At 51.6% G+C, this 20087-nt stretch overlaps 1 protein-coding gene across 6 annotated transcripts in view; it reads right to left on the reverse strand.

The window, feature by feature from the left end:
- Positions 1–8978: 8978 nt before the first annotated feature.
- The window catches only part of WHRN (whirlin), an 83224-nt gene continuing 72115 nt past the window's right edge, over positions 8979–20087 (reverse strand). For 4 of the 6 annotated variants that reach the window (XM_081065153.1, XM_081065152.1, XM_081065150.1 and 1 more), the window contains 5 exons: positions 14515–14586; positions 12759–13272; positions 10782–10963; positions 10148–10270; positions 8979–9859 (listed from right to left, as the gene is read on the reverse strand). In XM_081065153.1, coding sequence (XP_080921279.1) covers positions 9677–9859; positions 10148–10270; positions 10782–10963; positions 12759–13272; positions 14515–14586 — 1074 coding nt within the window. In that variant the 3' untranslated portion in view covers positions 8979–9676. The remainder of the gene's footprint in view (positions 9860–10147; positions 10271–10781; positions 10964–12758; positions 13273–14514; positions 14587–20087) is intronic. The other 2 variants (XM_081065151.1, XM_081065149.1) reach the window with 1 other exon arrangement.

Consider the following 20087-nt stretch of genomic DNA (forward strand, 5'->3'; position numbering starts at 1 on the left):
CCAGTTCTTTAACTCCACTTGCCCACACAGGCAGAAATGCCGCGCTGATGCTACAGGGCACACGAGTTTAAGGCACATAGGCTTTGTGGGTAGTCAGAGACCTCCAAGCCCTCGCTTAAAAGCTGTGTGGCCTTGGGAAAGTCGCTTACCACTCTGAACCCCCGATTCCTTATCTGCAAGATGGGGGTAATACTGACGTCACAGGCTCCTTGGAATTGATAAATGAGACAACGTATGTGCCTGAAGTCCTGGCCTAGGACCCAGCTGGCACAGAGCTCACATATAAATGACTTTGGCCATATCCATGAATCGCCCAGATGGCTTGCTCCCTGCAGGACTGTTTAATTGTCCTGGCTCTAGATCTTTCCCAATATCAACCATAGCTCTAGCTCTGGGTCCTATACACAAAAGGAGAGAGCCAGCCCTCCCAAGTAGAGAGAAATGCTACTATCTCCCTGAGACCCCCTTCCCTGTGGCCCCCAAACCAGTTCCAGGCATCACTGACCCAGCTAGAAATGCATCCCCATCCTGAACACTTAAGGAGAGGAGGAAACAGGCCTTTCTCAGCCAACTGAAACGTGGGCAATAAGGAGAGTGTGGCCCTACTGAGGAAAATGCAGACATACAGACACACACACATTCCCAAACGTGTGCTCCATGAAGACAGAAACATGTGCACGTGCCAGGAATGCGTTGCTAACAGCAACACTACATTTACCCATTAAGTAAAGGCCTTTCCATGGATTTGGATCTCATAATTTAATTCTCATACCAGTCCAAGGAGGTAGGTATCATTATGCCCATTTCACAGGAAGGGAAGCTGGCTTCGAACCAAGCTGTCTGAATCCAGACAGTATCACTTAATCACTTTGCAACCGAACCTTGCAGTAGGTGAAAAGGTTGCAGTGTCCAGTATTAGGGGGTCACTGAAGTAAATCATATTTCCCCTCAAAAGAATATTATGCAGCCATTAACGATCATATTGCAGGAGACTATGAAGTGATATAAAAAATGTGATATGTTAAGTGAACAAGCCAGTTATAAAATCATATATATCTAATTTGAGTCCTTGAAAGAAAAAAAAAACACCGTAAAATGTGGAGGAAGGGAAGGGAAGGAAGAAGGAAAGGGGGAGGAGAGGAAAAGGAAAAAGAGAGAGAGGTGCTCTAAAATGTTTATAATTATTATTAGGTATGAGTTCTAACTAAGGCAAGTTTACTCTTTTGCCTTATGTGTATTTTCTAAAAATAACAGTTGCTTTAAAAATAAGAGTAAAATGAGCATTTACTATTCTTAAAAAGAAAAGCTACCACCACACATCTGTGTAGTGCTTTGTTCTGAGGAGACCTCGGACACACCCTTCTCGGTTTCCCCACCTATGCAAGCTGTGAAGAGTGACTGGGCTCTTTGAGGCCCTTTGCAGCTCTGACATTCTGGGGCACGCTGTAACTCTCATCCCACACCTTCTCTCTTCCTCTTTTTAAACTCTGATACTATGTGTTTTTTCCTACACATATAGCCATTATGCAATATGTAGAACAGGTGAAAATCACAAAAAGGAAAGGAAGCAGTCCCAGCCTTAGCTACTCAACATTTTAGGACATGGCATGATTGGATCCTCATAACTGGACATTTAAGGATAAGGAAAGGCACAGAGAGGTCATACAACTTGCCCCAAATCACACAGCACATTAGGGACAGAGCTGGATCTATATCCACAAGTACAGTGTTACCCTCCAAATGAATCCCTGACTTAGAAGGGCTGAGTGCAGCCTCCTGGACACTGAGGCCCTTCCCGGTCCTTGGTCCTTGGCTGCGGTCCCAAGATTCCAAAAGACTGACAGGTGGGCATCCACTCTGGCCTTGATGACTGGCCCCTCCTCCAGAATAGCCTCAGCCTTGGGATAAGGTAGGGGGAGGGAGAATGCCAGCAAGGATCTAGGGGCCAATGCTGGACCATCCTTGGGAGCAGGGGGCCTCTCTCCACAACCGAAATGGAGTTAGGCTGGCACTTGGCAAGAAGATCTGAGTCAAGATGGGACTGTAGGCTGAAATGGATGCGGGGATGGAGAAATTGAAAATGCAAAGGTTTTGGGGGCAGAAAGGCCTGGTCCAGATCTGGTAGCTCTGACCTTACAAGTGTTTCTGAACCTCCCCGATTATCAATCAGTACCCTTACTGAGTAAGGGTAACACTTTCCTCAGGGGTGTGCATGTAGGATAGTAGGACAATATGTTTGCAAGGCTTAGCACACAGAAGGTGCTCAAAAGACACAGGAAGGGTGCTATTGGCTCCCCGGGTCACCTAGCACCTCTTCCCACTGTCTCATGCCTGACTCACGCTCCAATCCCTTTGGCACATACTGTCAGATAAATCTTAGAGCATCATTCTGGTCCAGCCTTTCCTTGCTTAAAGACGATCATCGATGGCTGCTGTCACTTTCAGGTTAAAGGCCAGACATTTGGCCTGGAATGGAATTCAGGCTCCTATCTATCCGTTCCCAAATCAGAGGGTTGCTGCACTCTATACAACTCACAGCACAGATGAGGAGCCTCATCCATAAGGTTTCCTTCCCCAATTCCACACTTCAGGGGAGCTGCAGTGGTTCCCATTCTGGCCTGGCTCCCCTGGGGCTTCCTACATGGCCAGGAACCCTCAACTCCTGGCTGCCATGTAGAGTAAGACTGGCATTCCAGCCCCCAACACCATTCACATGCAGCACTCTAAAGAAAAGAATAGAACAGAAAAAAAAAAGTCCTGATTTGTGGCATTTACTGGTTTCCATAGTGTAAATACCCTTACTATAGTCAATTTCAAGCTACCAACATGATATCACTGAGCACAGCACTGGGAAGAAATGTGCACAACTAGCTCTCACCAGCTGACACACCCCTGCAACATTCCAAAGTAAGGACCACTAGCCCCAAAGAAGAGCTGTGTGACCTCAGGTGAATGACAACTTCTCTGAGCCTCAGGCTTCTCATCTGTAAAATGAGGACAGCAATCGCACTACTCTCACGGAAATGATATGAACACTAAGTGATATAATCTAGGCAATCAACAATGTACTGAACACCTACTATATGTAGGGTTCCATACTGGGCACTGGGAAGGTGACGGGAGACAAGATAGACAAGGGCTCCTGCCTTCCCAGACCCCGCTCCTTGCAGTAAAACCCTTGGCACAGTGGCTAAAATACAGTATTCAATAACCATTAGTTATTACCAATAGTAATATTGTTGTTATTCCCTTCCTCTGGGCTTCAGTTTCCTCATTTCCAGACTTAGAACGTGGGCTGCACAAAACTCTCTAGGATGCCACCTCACTGGAGCCTTAAAATGGCACTGAAGTGGTCCCTACCATTACCATTTCACAGATGGGAAAACTGAGGTACTCAGAACTTAAGACAGGCTTGTGATTTGAACCAAGGTCTTTTAATTCCTGGTCTCCAGGTCTGTTCTACCTTCCAGGGCTGAGAAAACATAAAAAGGACCTAGAATTCAGCTGGTGATTCAGCTGAATGCTTTAAAAATATTCTTTCTTCCCCCGCTCATAGGGGTAAATTGAAATGTCCTTGGCATGCACCAATTTTCCAAAATACCCTGTTAGCGTGACTGCCTCAATGCCTGGACCATTCCCAGGCTCTCTGGAAACCCCAACCCTTGCACCCCTGGAGGGCTGTGCAGGCTGGTGGGAGCTGATGAAATTTCCTTGCAAGAAATGGCCCAAATCACATGTTTTAAGTACCAGCCGCTGGACTCTGGAAAGCAAAGGCCCCACATGCGCACCTTCTGCCTCCTGCAGAAAAACTGAGACCATTCCTGGGAATAAACCCAAGCAGACCCCAACAGCCCGGGGTCCATCTCCCTATTGGTAAGTAAGCCAGACTTAGGCACCCTCAAATGGATGGGCAGAAATTCAGTTTTCTTGACAAAACAAAACCAATCGCCAATAAATAAAACCCACCAACTCCAGAGGAGGCGCCTGGAAAATTCTCTTGGGAAGTCCCTGTATGTATCTAACCTCAGTCCTTCATGCTTCAGTTTCAGCCATTTCTTCTCATTCTGTTCTAGAGGACAGGAACAATGTGTCTTTTCAGTGCAGTCTGTCTCAGCTTCTCTTCTCAGATCCAAAGTAGCCCCGGTTTGTTATCCGCAACTTTCCTTTCCAACTTGCTCACTCAGAAGCAGAAGCTTTTGAAACATAGGTAATGATCCGCTCCAATCTGTCATTTCTCTCAACAAAAACTGGGGAAAGGAGTCTCATCCAAGGTCTTACAAAAAGCAGAGCTCTGGCTCTGCCCCATCACACTGGAGAGAGGCCAGCTCTGCACCTGCCCTGCTGTGCGCCTTTGGGCAAGCCGCACCCCCTTTCTGGGCCTCAGTCTCCCATCTGTACCAAGAGGGGCTGGCCTTATTTCTGCTGTCTATTCCAAGTCCTACCACTGTCCATCCCCATGCTGGCCCTTGCTCTACCTCCCTCCCCCTTCCAAAAAGGGGAAAAGAAACTTGCGATAGGAGTCCGGGGAGGGCGCGCGGCTCCGAGTTGTCAGGGTGCGCGGGTTGTTGCCGGGTGAGCGAATCTCACACAAATCCCAGGGCAGAGAAGTCCCACCTCCCCGGTAACCACAGCTACCCGGCCACACCTCCAGCCCAAACACAGCCCGAGGCCCAGCCAGGGACCACCCCCGTATTCCCTCGGGACCGCTCCCCTCCCTGCGACCAGCCCCAGCCCCGGAGCGTGAGGAAAGGTCAACGCCCCCATTGTGCGGAGGTGGAGACTGAGGCCAGAGGGTGGAGGCCGCGGAACTCCGCAGCCGGCAGGGTTTGGACTCGGACCTAATCGCCAGTCCCAGTCTCCCTCCCGTTCCCGGAGCTAGGATCTTCTTCCTGTGCAGGGGGGTTTCCACGTGGGAGAGACCGAGAACAGCACTGTCCCTGTGGATCCGGGCCCATCGGCGCTGTCCACCCTCCCACCCCATTCCCGCGACCGAGAAACTGAGACCCAGCGAGGGGCCGGAACCCGCCCCGGACCCACTATGGGCCCCTCCCCGCCTCTCACCTGCTAGCCGCCGCCGCCGCCGCGAGGGGTGGTTTCCTGGAATTGAGCGGCAAACAAAGGCCTCCAATCCGGGCGCGGGGCGAGGCGATTCCTTTTTGCATAATCCCCGAGGCCAGCCTCTGAAGTGCGAGGTGCGGCCCCAGGAGGCGGGGCCTCGGGAGCTCCACCAATCGCAGACAGGCGGCTGCCTGCGGCCGGTCCTCAGAAATTCAGACGCGGCTCCGCCGCCGAAAATCTCCAATCTGGGGGATCGCGTGTCCCTCCTGGAGCCTGTCCGACTGCAGGCGCGATGCTGAAGCTCCGTGATAACACATGTGTGCAAGATCGCAGTGAGGAAGAAATCACAAACTCTCATAGAGGAAACGGACTGCTCCATAACAGTAGTAAAAATACTGTAATTAGCTTTTCTTGAGCACTTATTGGGGATCAGGCACGTGAGCTCTCACTGTGCCCAATCCTGTCCTATGAGATAGGTAGGTGTTGTCATTACCCCCAAGTATCTTCTAGTCCCAACCACCCTTAGGCAAGCGGGGAAACCCAGTCCTGGAGAGAGACAAGAACTTGCCCAAGGTCCCTCCGTGAACACAGGACAGCAATAATCCGTTGTCCACTAAAAGCGCACCTTGGAGGGGGGTGGTGTGAGATGTCAAACTGGCCTGGGCTCTCGCCCCAGCTCTGCCACTGGCTGCCACTGAGCTTCAGGTCAACGGAATTCACAACTCCTGCCTCACAGGGTGCGAGGGAAGTAAATAAACATAGCACCAGGTCTATAAGAAACAAATCAATGGCACTCATTTAAAGAGTTCTCCGAAGAATTCTATTTCACAGGGGGGGTTAATAGGCCCAGAAACGAGAAGTGACTTTCTCAAGGTCCTGCATCCAGCTGTGTTACAACCCAGCGCTTTCCTCTTGGCACAAAGCTCTTCCCAGCTCCCCCGGTTGCCAGTGATTCCCTTCACATAAATCTAATGGTAATCATAGTAACAGCTTCTATTTACTAAAGGCATTCTCTGTCTCAGAGACAAATATTTCAGCGAACCCTTAACCGTAACTCAAGTTAGATTAATATTATGTTCGCCATTTAAAGATGAGGAAACAGATTCAGAGAGGTTAAGTGACTTGCCCAGGATTACACAGGCAAGAAGTGGAGTGCAATTTGATCCTGGGTTTCAGATAGTGAGGTGTGGACTCTTTGAGCTGTGCCTTGTTCTCTGACCTTGTACTTCCCACACTGGGCTACTCCATTCCCCACCAAGCAGAGAAGGCTCCAGGTAATCTGAAGGCCAACTTAGCACTTGTTTGGGCAGGCCTCAGCTCAAGCCAAAATCTCGCCCTTTTCCTGTCTTCTTCATCTAGCAGCTGACCGTGAGACTCTAGCCGTACCACCCCCTTCAGCTCTGGCATCATGAGTAAAGATGTTAGGGTCACAGGTACATGTGTCCAGATGGACCTCTGGTCCCTCACTCTCCCAATATTCAAAGCTGTCCTAGCCCATGTATTGGGTCCCTTTAAAAAGATGACAGGAGGAGCCAGCCGGGTGGCTCAGGCGGTTGTTGCTCCGTGCTCCTAACACCAAAGGCTGCTGGTTAGATTCCCACATGGGCCAGATGGCTCAGTTGGTTGGAGCGCAGGCTCTGGACCGCAAGATTGTCGGTTAACTCCTCCATTCCCGCAAGAGAGGGTGGGCTACGCCCCCTGCAACTAACAAAGGCAACTGGACCTGGAGTTGAGCTGCGTCCTCCACAACTAAGATTGAAAGGACAACAACTTGACTTGGAAAAAGTCCTGGAAGTACACACTGTTCCCCAATAAAGTCCTGTTCCCCTTCCCCAATAAAAATCTTAAAAAAAAAAAAAAAAGAGAGAGAGAGAGATAGAACAGGACATGTGCCTGTCCTGGGGTTTCATGTTGTCGATCTCAGGCTGCCATGGGTTCAAATCTGTCCTCTCCCACTCACTAGCTATGCAACTTTGGGCAAGCAACTTGATCTTTCTAAGCCCACCTGCAAAGCACATTTTTTTTTTTTTTTTAGGTTTAAGATTCCATAGCCCCAGAGTCAGGCCCAGGGATTTCATAAGCTACAGTTCCAGAAACTCATTCTTGTCTTACTTTTTTCAGACTACAGACATGGGACCATGGGCATGCAGCTGCTGGGGGGATCTCCGTCCCCCGGGGACTGGAAAAGGGGTGGCGTTTATAAGATCAGAGGGCTCCTTTCTTCATTCACCATCATCCTGACTGCACTTTTCTCCCTGGGCCTGACTCTGAGCCTGATGCCGTGGTCCACACACAGCGTCCCGACCTCCATCAGGCAAGCAGCATCTCCATGGATTGGTTTCCTGTGGCTGCTGTAACAAATTACCCAGTTCATGACTTAAAACACTATTTTGTCCTCTTACAAAGAGAGGTCAGAAGTCCAAACTCAATCTCATTGGGCTGAAGGCAGGGTGTCAGCAGGGCAGGTTCCTTCTGCATGCTCTGAGAATCCATTTCCTTGCCTCTGAGCTTCTAGTGACCACTTGTATTTCTGGGCTCGTCCCTTCCTCCAGTTTCAAAGTGCATCACTCCAACCTCACTTCCATCATCACAACACCCTTTCCCCTTCTGTGTCAAATCTCTCTCTGCCTCTTTTACAGGAAACCTTGTGATTATATTGGGCCCACCCAGGTAATCCAGGATAACCTCCCCATCTACATGCCTGAGTCACATCTGCAGTCCTTTTGCCCTACAAGGTAACATTCACAGGTTCCAGGACTGGATACCTTTAGGGTTCATTATTCAGCCTACCACACCCATTTTCCAGATGGGAATTTAGGCTCAGCAAGGTAAAATCTCTTGCCCTTGATCACACAGGATTTGGAATCTGATGCCAGGAGATCTGGGGCTGGACAAAGCTCTCCTGCAGCCAGGTAAGGGTTCTTCTGTGCAGAGGTATTAGGACTAGGGAAGGGCATACAAGTCCCCTGGGAGGGGCTGGGGCCTTCAGAGATACTGGCTGATTCAGAGGTCAAGTGGAATCCAGGGCTCTGGCCTCAGCTAAGAACAGGATCTGGTGCAGGTCTGTGGAATCAGCTACGCCTAACCCACTTCTGGCAGGCCCCTGGACACAGAGCTAGACAAAGCAGGATATCTCAAACTCTTCTTGCCCCAGAGGAACCTGGGGATGAAAGAAATGTGCACTGGGACTGGGGAGCAGACCATTTCTTGCCACCACCCCCTCCCTGTCTCCCTTCATGTATTTTTGCTTCTAACACCCACTGCCCTTGGCTCCTAGAACAGTGTGGCCTGCAAAGGTAGAGGATGGAAAGTTATTGAGAGTTTACTGCCTCCCTTCTGTCCCCCAGGCCTTGTCCAAAGACTGACAGCATGAAAGCTCTGTCCCCTGGCCCTGAGTGGGGACAATTTTAGGCCTAACTTACACTCTGGTGTCCCTGAGGGATCACGGTGCAGCCACCCTCCCAGGACTATGCCTGAAATCCCACCTTTCTGGGTTTCCTCCGTTTCCCCTCCTGACCCCCTACTCCTTTACTGCCCGCCCCTCCCCCAATGAATCTTTCATACATATACTCATCTGAGTCAGTTTCTGGGACCTCCCCTAAGGTGGGCCACCTCTCTATGTTTTAATCCATCCACATACATTGTGAATTTTGCCCCATGACATACATATCAATGCCTTTTAATCTAAAAATATAATTGCAAATAACCTTCAGGTAGGGTGTTCCAAGGTGTGGGTGTGATTCCAGTGCGCTTGCACTCTCCCGTGGGTCCCAGATTGAGCCATGGGGGTCCGGGGGAGAGGGGGGTGGTGTGCGGTGCTCTGATACCTCCACCTACCTAACCCACCCCTTTCCATGTCAAGTAATCAAGATCCCAGCCGCACAGGCAGGCCACACACCACACTGGACCCCAACCTTGTTCAGATCGCTTTATTGAAAAATTAAAGTCATAAGCTCTGTATATAAATACACTGACATCGCTGGTCACCTGCAAGGCCTCTGGGATAGGCTGGGGGTGCAGTGGGAAGCAAGGATATTGGGGTCCCCAGGGGTGTGGAGAGGGAAATAAATAATAAATACCATGGGGTACAGGGAGCTAGGAGGAATGCGGGTGTGAATGGGGGAGAGGGGTGCTTGATGCTTATTTGTGGCACTAAAGGTCCTGCAAAATGCCCTCCTGGCTGGCGGCCGTCTCCATGAATTCTCGTGTGACCTCACTCCAGACAAAGGCCCCAGGCATCTGGGGATGGGCCTGGTCCTAGAAGGTTGGGGGGATAGCAGTGCCCCCTAACCAACCCAGAGTAACAGGCCCTGGCAGACCTCAGGTGAATGTGTCCAGGCGCTCCGCCCTTCCCCTTTCTCCCCTTCCTGAAACCCACACGTGTATTGAGTGCCTACTGTGTACTGGGCATGGTACTAGATCTTGACCTGACCTTCTGGTTGCCTCGCCCAGCTCCTTCTTCTGGTTCTCGCCCAGTGGGCTGGGAAGAAGTGGGGGATGTCTTCCTGCTACCCTGGCCACGCATGCCCGGCCCCTCAAGGAGCTTAACAGTGCGAGGAGGGAGGAGGGACCAGGGCCAGGGGGTGGGCAGCAGTGAGAGGCCTTCAGGCCTCAGCCCCTACAGCATCACGTTGAACTCGGTGACCAGAAAGTCGATGTAGTCACGCTCCTTGGTCTTGAAGGCCTCTGCAATGATGCGTGCGGCTTCCCGGTGCTCCTTGCCCCGAAGGGTCAGCCCATTCACTTCCAGGATCACGTGGCCCACCTTGAGCTGCCCACAGTTGTGGGCCGAGCCTCCGCGCTGCAGGGGCAAGACACAGGGCAGGCGCATGTGTGGTGTCCGAGGGCTAGTCTGGGCAGGCTTTGACCCCCCACTGAATCAAGCCTGACACTGCCCACCAGGTAGCTACAATCTGGTATCCAGTGCCCTGATTAGAAAAACTGAAGCTCAGTGACAGCAAAGGTGGCACGAGCCTGGCTCTTCCCTTGGAGGGTGGGTCACCTCTGGGGTGGCAAAATCCTGGGGACGCTGATAAAGGAACTTTTAGGGGTAGGGAGAGATGGTCAGTTGGGGGCCGAGGGGACATACCTGAATTGTGACGATCCTAGGCAGGGGCTGGCGGGTGTTGGCACCACCCTCAATGGCAATGCCCAGGGTGGCCGCACTTTTCTTCACACGAACCAGGGTGGACGTGGGCTCCAGGAGTCCGGGCTGCGGGTATGAAGGAGACCAGTGACTGAGGTCTTCTCAGTGGATAGGCCTGACCATGACACACCTCTAGGTCAGCAGGGCTCAGACTCTAGCCCCATGTTGGGAGCCTCCAGGATGCCAGGCAGTAAGATAAGCCTTTGGTGTTCTCAGCCCTCTAATTGCTACAGAAATCCCTGAGGCTCGGGAAGTTAAGGGGTAGCCCAAGGCTGCCTGGTGGGGACTTGAATCCAGGCCTGACTGCCTCAGTCGCCACATCATGTCAGAACTGAGCTTTAATATTCTCAGGTCCAAGCTTCAGTACTTGGCTTGTCAGAGTCATGGCACAGGTAGGACTTCGATTGGGCCTCCATTCTAATACAGTGTTCTTTCTGGTACCCCCATCCCTCCACTGAGGGGTCTGTCTCCATCCCTTGTGGTCACATATCAAGCTGAACCCTGGTCAGGGACTTCCTGTCCTTCACCTGGGGCCTGCCTTCCCCTTCCCCTCTGAGCCCCCTTCCTCCTTGCTCACCGGTTTGGTGGCCCCCTCTGTGCTCCTCTCGTTCCGAGGTGGCTCCTTGCTACTCCTGCTCTTGGTGGAAACCACCTGTCTTCCTCGGCCAGGGGCGCTGGCCTCTACCTCACCGGCATCCACACCACTGTCCTCGCTCAGAGTCTGCCCACTGTCCGAGAGCTGTGAGAGCGTGGAAGCTGCTGGGAGGGGGAACAGCTGGGGTCAGAGAGGGCTTCCTGGAGGAGGGGATGGGGCTGCAGGCTGGAAGGCTGGGAGCATTCTCTGGGCGAAGACTGGGGAGTGGGGGAGCTGGAAGGCAGGCAGACACTCCACCACACTTCTACCCACTGAGACCTGCCCTTCCAGCCTGGGCCTGGCCCCAAGGCTGCCACTTCCCAAGTCAGCCTTGACTGTCCCTGGTGTAATGTAATGATTAAAACAGAGGTCAGAAGGCAAACCCAGTCCACAGATGTGTTTTTAATTCACGTAATACGGTTAAGTTTTAAGGATGGACCAACACACTCAAATTAGGGGATTTTACATAAAAGTAAAATTTCTAGTTTCTCGAGGAAAAAAAAAGGAAAGTCTTCCATGCTTGCTCTGTACCCCTGCATGACTCCAGCTGGCCTGAGTTTAGTGTGGGCACATGCCCTCTGGTTCACCAGTCAACCCAGGCTGTTTCATTATGTGTGTAACAGCCTAGCCCCTGAGTGTGAGACCCTCTGTTAAGAACACACACTCTGGAGTCCGGCAGATTGAATGTGAATTCCCTCTGACCAGCTGTGCAACCCCAGGTGAGTAACATAGCCTCTCTGAGCCTACGTGTTCTTGTTCTAATCAGGAGCAATGATGCTTATCCAATGGGGTTATCATAAAGGCTAATAGATATGACGTATAGATTGAAGCAGCCAAGAGAACACACTTGGCCTACATTGCTTGGCTCCACGATTACTTTCTGTGCTTCGGTTTCATCATCTACTTAAAATAAGAATAATTACAGCACCAGCCTCACAGAACTATTGGGGGGATTAGAGGAGTTACTGATTCAGGCAAGGCGCCTAGAAGAGTGTCCAGCCCACAGACAGTGCTGTATAACCGTTAGTTCTTATCATCGTGTGTGTCTGGCTCAGGGCTCGGTCTAGAGGCAGCAGTGATCTGTCTGTAATAGTTAGGGTTTGTCACCACGTCCTGCTTGCTCTCCCCTTTGCTGCCTTCCCAGGGCCCCCTGACCTACCTGGCCTGCCACCTTCCCTGGCCACAGTGGGCCCTGAATATCACTTTAGCCACAAGATGGCAGCAGAATCCAACAAAATGTACCCAACTCGCTAACAGGAGGGCGGGGAGGGCTCAGGCTTTTCAGAGTGGAAAGCAGGCTCTACCCGTCCCTCCACTCCTCAGCTGGACATACTCCAGAAACTCCCGGGTGCCTGTAAGGCCCATCCTGTACTCTAATCCTGATCCCAAGTCAGGAGACCCACCGCCCCCCAGGGGTCCACCTTTCCCCCAGTACCTGCTCCAGGCCAGGCCCTGGGAGACAGAGATCACAGAAGCCACCTCTGTCCCCCAAAAGCTTAGTTTTGTGGGGGAGGGGGAACTGCTAGGTGAATTCAGTGTGCCCAGGGCTGGAGACGCTGGAGGAGGAGCCCAACCCTTACCGCAGCCTGGCAGGGCTGTCACTGTCATCTCCATTCTGAGATGGAAAAGCAGCTCAGAGAGGCATAGCAGCTGGTCCACAGTCACACAGCGGGTACATGGCAGAGCCAGGACTCACACTCACATCTCCAACTCCAAATCCCCTAAACGTGGGCTTAGAGCCTGTTTCCCCCGCCACCCCAACTCCAAGTGGGGAAATGCCTGGGGTAGAAGGCCCCTCACCAGGTAAGCACCTGCTTCCATTTTCACTGTGTTGATGGGCACATCAACCCAGAGGGAACAGGGCCTGTCAAGATCACACAGTGGCACCCTCGCCAGCCCCCAGGGTCTGCCGGTACTCACTGCGCGTCTGGGGCAGTGCCCTCACTTCATTCACGTCTGGCTCGCTGTCCGGGCGGTGTACCTCCACCATGACAAAGTGTTGGTTTGTGCCTGTCTGGTCTGGGCGGCCAGACGGGGAGGGTGGCGGGAGGCAGCCCCCAGCCAGCGTGGCCTCTGAAGGGGGGCTTTTCAGGTGTGGTGGGGACTGGACCCGTGGGAAGGGGCCAATGGGGTGTTGGGTGACCAGGGCCAGATGGGCGTCCAGTGGCCTCTTGGTGCTGGGGTTGGCAGGGGAGATGGAGGCGTAGATGGGGGAGGAGGGCGAGTCCTGTGCTGAGGGGGCCTCTGGGGTGGGCGCAGTACCCGCCGGCGGGCTGCGATTCTGTGGAGCCGAGAAGACGATGCCCGAGTGGGAAGACGCAGAGGAAGGAGGCTGGAGGTCCTGGTTCCCTGGCTTCCTCTGCTGGACCAGAGGTGGTGGGGGAGGCGGTGGCTTGTAGCTAGGCAGCCCCTCAGCCGTGGATTTGACATCATCCTGCCAAAAGACCCAACAGGAGTAGAAGGAGTCAGAGCCCATTGCTGCTGGAAGAGGGGAGACCTGACAGCCGAGTGGGCCAGGCCTGGCTGGAATTCTGTCCCCGCTCTATCGGCTCTTGGCCACACTGCTCTGAATAATGCAACACCAAGTGGAAAACTTCTCCCAGCATCTCGGCAGCTGATAAGCGTCAGGAGCCTGGCTGCGTCTCTGGGGACGGCACCATTACCTTTGGGAACTGAAGTTCTTGGCATCAGCCAGAGTTTGTCACAGGGAACAAGACTTAATGAGAGCTGGGATGTGGAGAAGGGAAAAACAAAAAAGGCATTGCTTTGGCTTTTGTTTTCAGGCTACGAGAGATGGGAGGTGTGACAGGCCTGGAGGGAGAGCACCGCATGGGCCAGGTGCTGTGTGGCCCTGGGCAAGGCACAACACATCTCTGAGTATGCCTCTGGGCAACGGGACTGCTGCAGCAAGTTGTGGGCATATAAGGAGCAATGTGTATAATGTGTTAGCAAGGTGCCTGCCACCCAGTAGGTGCTTGTAAGTGGCAGCTATAGACATTGTCATTACTATTCCCCTCTGCTTACGTCAACATCCAACACTTGCGTAGCTCTGATCGTAGCACTGACACTGTTCCAAATGCTTTACTTAAATTAACTAATTTACCCCTTAATTAATTAATTTACTCCACTGATGGGGTACACTATTCTTACCCCCATTTTACAGATGGGAAAACCGAGGCACGGAATGGTTAAGAAACTTGCCCAAAGTCACACAGTCAGTGGCAGAGGTGATATTTGAAACCAGGCAGGCTGGTTCCAGAGCGAAGGGCATTCAAACATTATTTGGGTCAGAATCACAAAGTGATACTCCCTAGGGTCTGATGTGTGCACATGGGTCTGAGGCCACATTTAACTTCCATGTCCAGCCCAGTCATATGGCCTCTTCAGGGACTTCTCTCTACAAGCTCCACGTTTCAGTATTTGCTCTGATAACGTTGAGATAACATATCAAAAATAACACCCACTGGGCAAACAGTCCAACAGCTTGACAGCCTAAAATGCCCAGAAGGAGCCGTCCTGGCCCCTGTTGGGGACGGTGGAGGGATGGATACACTTGTGCACACGCCTGGGGATTGGTCTGAGAGCTCACAGACAGGTTCTCTGTCCCCTCCCACTAGCTCTCACCAAGGACCCAGCCCCCAGGGAGGGCAAACGTAAGGGCTAGAGAGCCTCTTACCAGGGAAACATCTGGGAGAGTGCTCATATTGTTCTGGACGGCCTCGCCAGTTTCCTCTAGGTCCAGAGTGTTCTAGAAACGGAGAAGAAAGCTGTGTGAGCAAATATAAACCACGAAGAAAAAACCAGTTTGCTCTCTAGGACTCCAAAATCTACGGGCCCTGGGACACGTTCAGGTGGCTTATGTGATTCTGACATGCCCCACCCACTCTGTTGGAATTTATACATTAAAATGAATGTCAAGTTCCTTGTCAGTCATTTTGAAATCAATTTTTCTTCGAGACTTTCTGATTATTTCCAGGCCTCCCAGGAACTACCTGGAGATGCTGTGGGGTGGCTCTGGCCTGGATTGGGAATTCCTGAAGCTGGGTGCTGCTCAACGCCTCCAAATCCCAAAAGTTCTCTCTCCACTGCTCACTGACAGAATCCCAGGAAGGTGTGCAAATGGCAAGATGCAGAAGAAAGATGGATAGGGAAAGTTTCTCTCTCTCTCTCTTCTAATTTTAATGGTTTTAATAGTGATGGGGCTGGAAAGGTTTAAATGGACCTTGTTTTGTAAAAATGTCCATTTCCTCTTTCCTGTTCTAACTTACCAGAAGAAGCCTAATGTTCCCTCAAATGACACTGAGCTGCCAGAAGGTCACCTCTAGGGATTTCCTGGGAGGCTGAGCAGCACTCCCTCCTAAACTGATCTTTTCTGAGGACTTGGGAGAGCCATTTCTCCACCCAACAGAGCCCAGGATGTCAAAGCCTCCGCAACCAACACCTGACTTATGTCTCAAGTGCAGTTATCAACACTGAGCAGTTTCAATGCTCCAGACTGACAGGACCTGGGACACAGAGGTGAAATACAACCCCTGCCTTCAGTAGCTTAAAGATAGTGGGATTAACACAAACAAGCACGGAGGAGGCTGTGCACAGAGTGAGGAAACAGACATATAATGCAGCTGGGGATGGGTTACCAAGGAAGGCTTCCTGGAGGAGGGAGCGCGCCTGAAAGTTGAGTGTTGTGGGTGAGCTAGGTAAAGGAAGGAACAATGGGTGTTTCAGAGGAAAAGGTATTCATAAAGCAGAAAGGATAAGGGATGTTTGAGAATCTTCCAGCAGTTCCACATGAGTCAAGAATGACGCTGTTTGGACCTGAGCCTGAGGGCAGTGGGTTGCCATGGAGACTGGTCAAGTTTGCCTTCTATGAAGATGCCCTTTGCTCATTTCCTCTCAAGCCACACTAAAACAACGCAGGCAAGCCAGGGCCTCCACACGGCCTGTTCCCTCTGCCTGGAACATTCTTCCCCTCGGCTATCCACAAAGTATGCTCCATTGGCTTACCTCCTTCAAGACCTTATTGAAATACTACCTCCTCAAAAAGGCCTACACTGACAACTCACCTAAAATCACAACCCCCATCTCCCCTCCTGCTTTATTTTTCTCCTTTGCATTGATCACTATTTTTCACCCAGTGGCCAGGATATATGAGGTCTGACAATTAAGTTCGTGAACTTTTTGCAATGATGTTGCTAACCTTTTTTGATATCAGAGGGATTATTCATTAGGAATTTGTACCAACTGGACAAACATTTAACCAAGTTTACTATTGGAAGTGCTGAAAAGGCTGCGTGAAAAAGTTAGACAACCTGAACTTTTCGCCAACAATTCATGGCTCTTGCATCATGACAATGCACCAGCTCACACGACACTGTCTGTGAGGGAGTTTTTAGCCAGTAAACAAATAACTGTATTGGAACACCCTCCCTACTCATGTGATTTGGCGCCCAGTGACTTCTTTCTTTACCTGAAGAGAAAGGAAATATTGAAAGGAAGACTTTTTCATGACATTCAGGACATCAAGGGTAATATGACGACAGCTCTGAAGGCCATTCCAGAAAGAGTTCCAAAATTGCTTTGAAGGGTGGACTGGACGCTGGCATCAGTGCATAGTTTCCCAAAGGGAGTACTTTGAAGGTGACCTAGTGATATTCAGCAAGGGGGTATGTAGCACTTTTTCAAAGATGTTTGCGAACTTAATTGTCCGACCTCGTAATTCTTGAAACATAAGTCAGATTATGTCCCTCCCCAGCTCATAACCCTCCAGGGCCTTTCTCTCTTCCTTGGAGGAAATTCCAAACTCTGCACTCACTGTGCCTTGTCACTGGGACCTTTCCTGCTACTCCTCCAACGTATGGGACAGTCCTGCCTCAGGGCCTTTGCACTCACTGTTCTCTGCCCACACTGCTCCTGGCTCATTCCCTCACTTCATTTAGTTCTGACTTCAGTGAGGCCTTCCTGGACCAGCCCTGTCTAAAACAGCACCCCACCCCTTTGCAACACTGTCTAACCCGTTAATCTGCTTTGTTTTTCTGTGTAAGATTTATCACTACCTGATCTTATACTATTAATTTGCATACTGTCTGTCAGTAAGGTACAAATTGCTCAGAGGCAAGACTTGTGACCACCTGGTCGCTACTCTGTCCTCAGTGTACAGCATAATGGCTGCTTGATAAATATTTACTGAATATTGATAAATATTTAATCAATGAATTGATGGGGAAATGAATGAATCAATCACTCTGGCCATCACAGGGAGAAGCCTGAGCAGGCAGAGAATTGAGCAAGGAGGCTACCGTTTTCGTGGAGAGCAGTCATGGCGGCCTGCGTGAGGGGGAGGGCAGAGGGTCGGGATGGAGGACGACCCCCAACTCCACACCCCCTAGGGCAGAAGCTGCTGGGTCATTCACACTGAGCCCCATTTCCAGGGATCCTCCCGAGGCAAAGGGCCAGGATCCTGGAGACCAGTCATGGGAGCCCACTGACTGGCAAGATGCTGGGCCCTCCTGGCTTTGACCCTCTCACTCCCAGGGCTCCTCATCTGGGCTCACGATGCCTTTGAGGCAAAGTCAGACCCGGACAACTGCCCCTTTACCAACAATGCTGAGGCTTACATGCAAACCTCAGCCCCCTGACGGGCTCCTGTTCTCTCCTGCACACTGCGTCTCAGGAAGACGCTGCTGACAGCCTCAGCGATGCAAGGACAGGGGGAGGTGGAGCAACGGGTTTGCTCTCTCACCCACTGACTGGTAGCACTAGTTCTGGCTTCTCTGAGATCATATCCAGCTCTGCTACTTATAGGTGACCGATGCTGGACAAATCACTGAACTGCTCCATGCCTCAGTTTCCTCATCTGTAAAATGGGTCACAGCAGTTTCTCCCTCATGATGTTGATGTATTAACACCTAACAAAATGCTCAGCACAGAGTCTGGCATAACATATGAGGGGAGGTGACTGTTACACACATCAGAAGCCTGGGACCTTGCAAATGTCTTCCAGCAACGGAATAGCTGCAAAAGGTGCCCTGGCCTGTGTGAACACCTTGATGAAAAGGAAACGGCAGCCCTCCCATAAACCCCCTCAAAAATCCAACACCATAACGAGTCCAGTGCTCCTTGGAAAAAGTCCAGCTGGGTAACAAAGACCATCCAGAGTTAAGGTGAATGGTGAGGTGGGGCTGGTTACATGCAATGATCTCCAAAGACTTGGCCGTCGGAGTCCTGGTCTCAGCAGGAGGCAGAGAAAGGGCCAGAGGCCTGGGAAGTGCCCACAGCAAAGACAAGAGGAACCTCCACCACACTCAAATGTAGCACTGCCACCTGGCCCTGGAATCCAACCTGCAGGCACACAGAGGGCAGTTCATGGTGGGACCAAAGACACCGAATTCTGTCCTGTTCTAGCGCATCAGGAGTCTCAACCATGTATTTAGTTACTCAACAAGCATTTATCAGGTGGCCTTGACTTATGACGAAAGCTCATGGGGATAAAAGATGAGGAGGCAGGTCACTGCGTCTCCAGTGCCAGGCAGAGAACCAAGCACACAGAAGCTGCCCACGAACTCCTGTTCTGATGGGGCTGGCAGTTGTAAAAGAGCCCAGGAGAAGGGGAAAGGAAGGCTCCAGAGCCTGACAACACAAGCATGTCCTTGCTGAGAGCTCTACAGGGAGGGTGTGACTTTCTCGTAGAAAGAGGAGATCAGAGAACTACAAAGTGGAGGACCTACTGTGTGCCAGGCCCCCTGCCGGGTGGTTCACTTCCATCATCTCATTTGATTCTCAGTGTGAGGCAGGCACTAAGATTCTCCCCAGCTCACATCTTTTATACTTAAGCTCAGAAAGAAGTGACTGGTCCAAGGCCACGTGGTCATTCTCCAGCCAATCACGATTCTAACCCAGGTCAGGATGACTCCAAAGCCCATGCAGGCCTACTCGACCCCAGAACTGGATAGGGCCCTAGTACCATAGGAACCAGAGGGCCCCAGGAGCCACTCTCTCTGAACCAAGAGGGAACACAGCCATCATTGGCCCCTGGACTCAGACATTCTCTGCTATCAATGGCATCCTGGAGTTCAGACAAGGCAGGGATGGAAAGGGGGAGGGTGGAACTGGACAAACGTTCAGCCTGGGAGGGAGGCCTGAAGTGGAGCAAATGGCAGACGGGTCGGAACCCAGCCCTGCCAGACTCCATCTGCTGAATCCAGACGCTCAGGAGCCCCGAGTCCCCAAGCCATGTTCCTTGTGCATCTGAAATAGCTGCAGACAGCAGGCTAAGAACCCAGGGGATGCGTCAGCAGAAATGCTCACAGAACAGGCTTCGAGAGGAGGATCAAGGTCAGAGCTCACACAGGAGCCGGTCTATGCATCCTGGCCACCCCCACCCCCAGTTTCTTGGGGCCCCTTCCTCCTGCACCCACTGAGGCCAGAGCCCAGCTGAGGGATTAGACCCAGTAGCTCAATTAATTCTGCCAAGTGGGATCCTTCACTCATTCTACAGTTGAGGTGACTGAGGCTCAGAGAGGGAAGGCCACCTGCCCAAGGTCACACAGCAAGGATGGAGCAGGAAGCTGAACCCTATTTAGGGTCTGATTGTCATCCAGACCTCTTCCCACAAGAGCCAGGATGCCCCCAGGACCTGCTCCCCCAGCTTTTTTGTCTCCAATCTGTGGCAGTTCAGAAAATTCCCTTCCTTTCAGAGAAAAAAGAAACCTTTTTATCTGAGTTGGCCCAATCAGAGACTGGATATCCCCCGGGTCTGGTTTGAGGGGACCGTGGGGACAAAATGAAATGTAGTGATAAGGGTCAATCACCTGTGGACTCCTGATCCTGGAAATGGAGGCTCACATGGCCCAGGTGCCACCTCAGCAAAATGAGGCCCCTCCCTTCCCTCCCTCCTTCCCACCCTTCTCCCCCCTAGCCCAATTCCTTAGTTTCTAGGCCTTCATCCCCTCATTACAACGAGAGGGCTCTTACATAAAGGTGCTATTTTCAGCTCTTTGTTCTTCTTGCTGTTTTCCTCTAATGTCAGGACAACAGGCTCCCCCCACCTCTGCCTCAAAATGTACACGGAGAGGCCTAAGGCTGGGCAACCTCCCCCTTTTGGATACAGGAAAACTGAGCCACTAAGTCACAAAGGCTTCTGGAGGTCACAGGACACATGGAAAGAGAGGAGAGAAACCAGAGAGGGAGGAGTGAGAATGAGAGAGAAAAAAGAGAAGGGAGAGGATTAGGGGGAAAGAGAGGTGGGAGAGC

Source organism: Rhinolophus hipposideros (assembly GCF_964194185.1).
Source record: "Rhinolophus hipposideros genome assembly, chromosome: 11".
NCBI lineage: Eukaryota > Metazoa > Chordata > Mammalia > Chiroptera > Rhinolophidae > Rhinolophus > Rhinolophus hipposideros.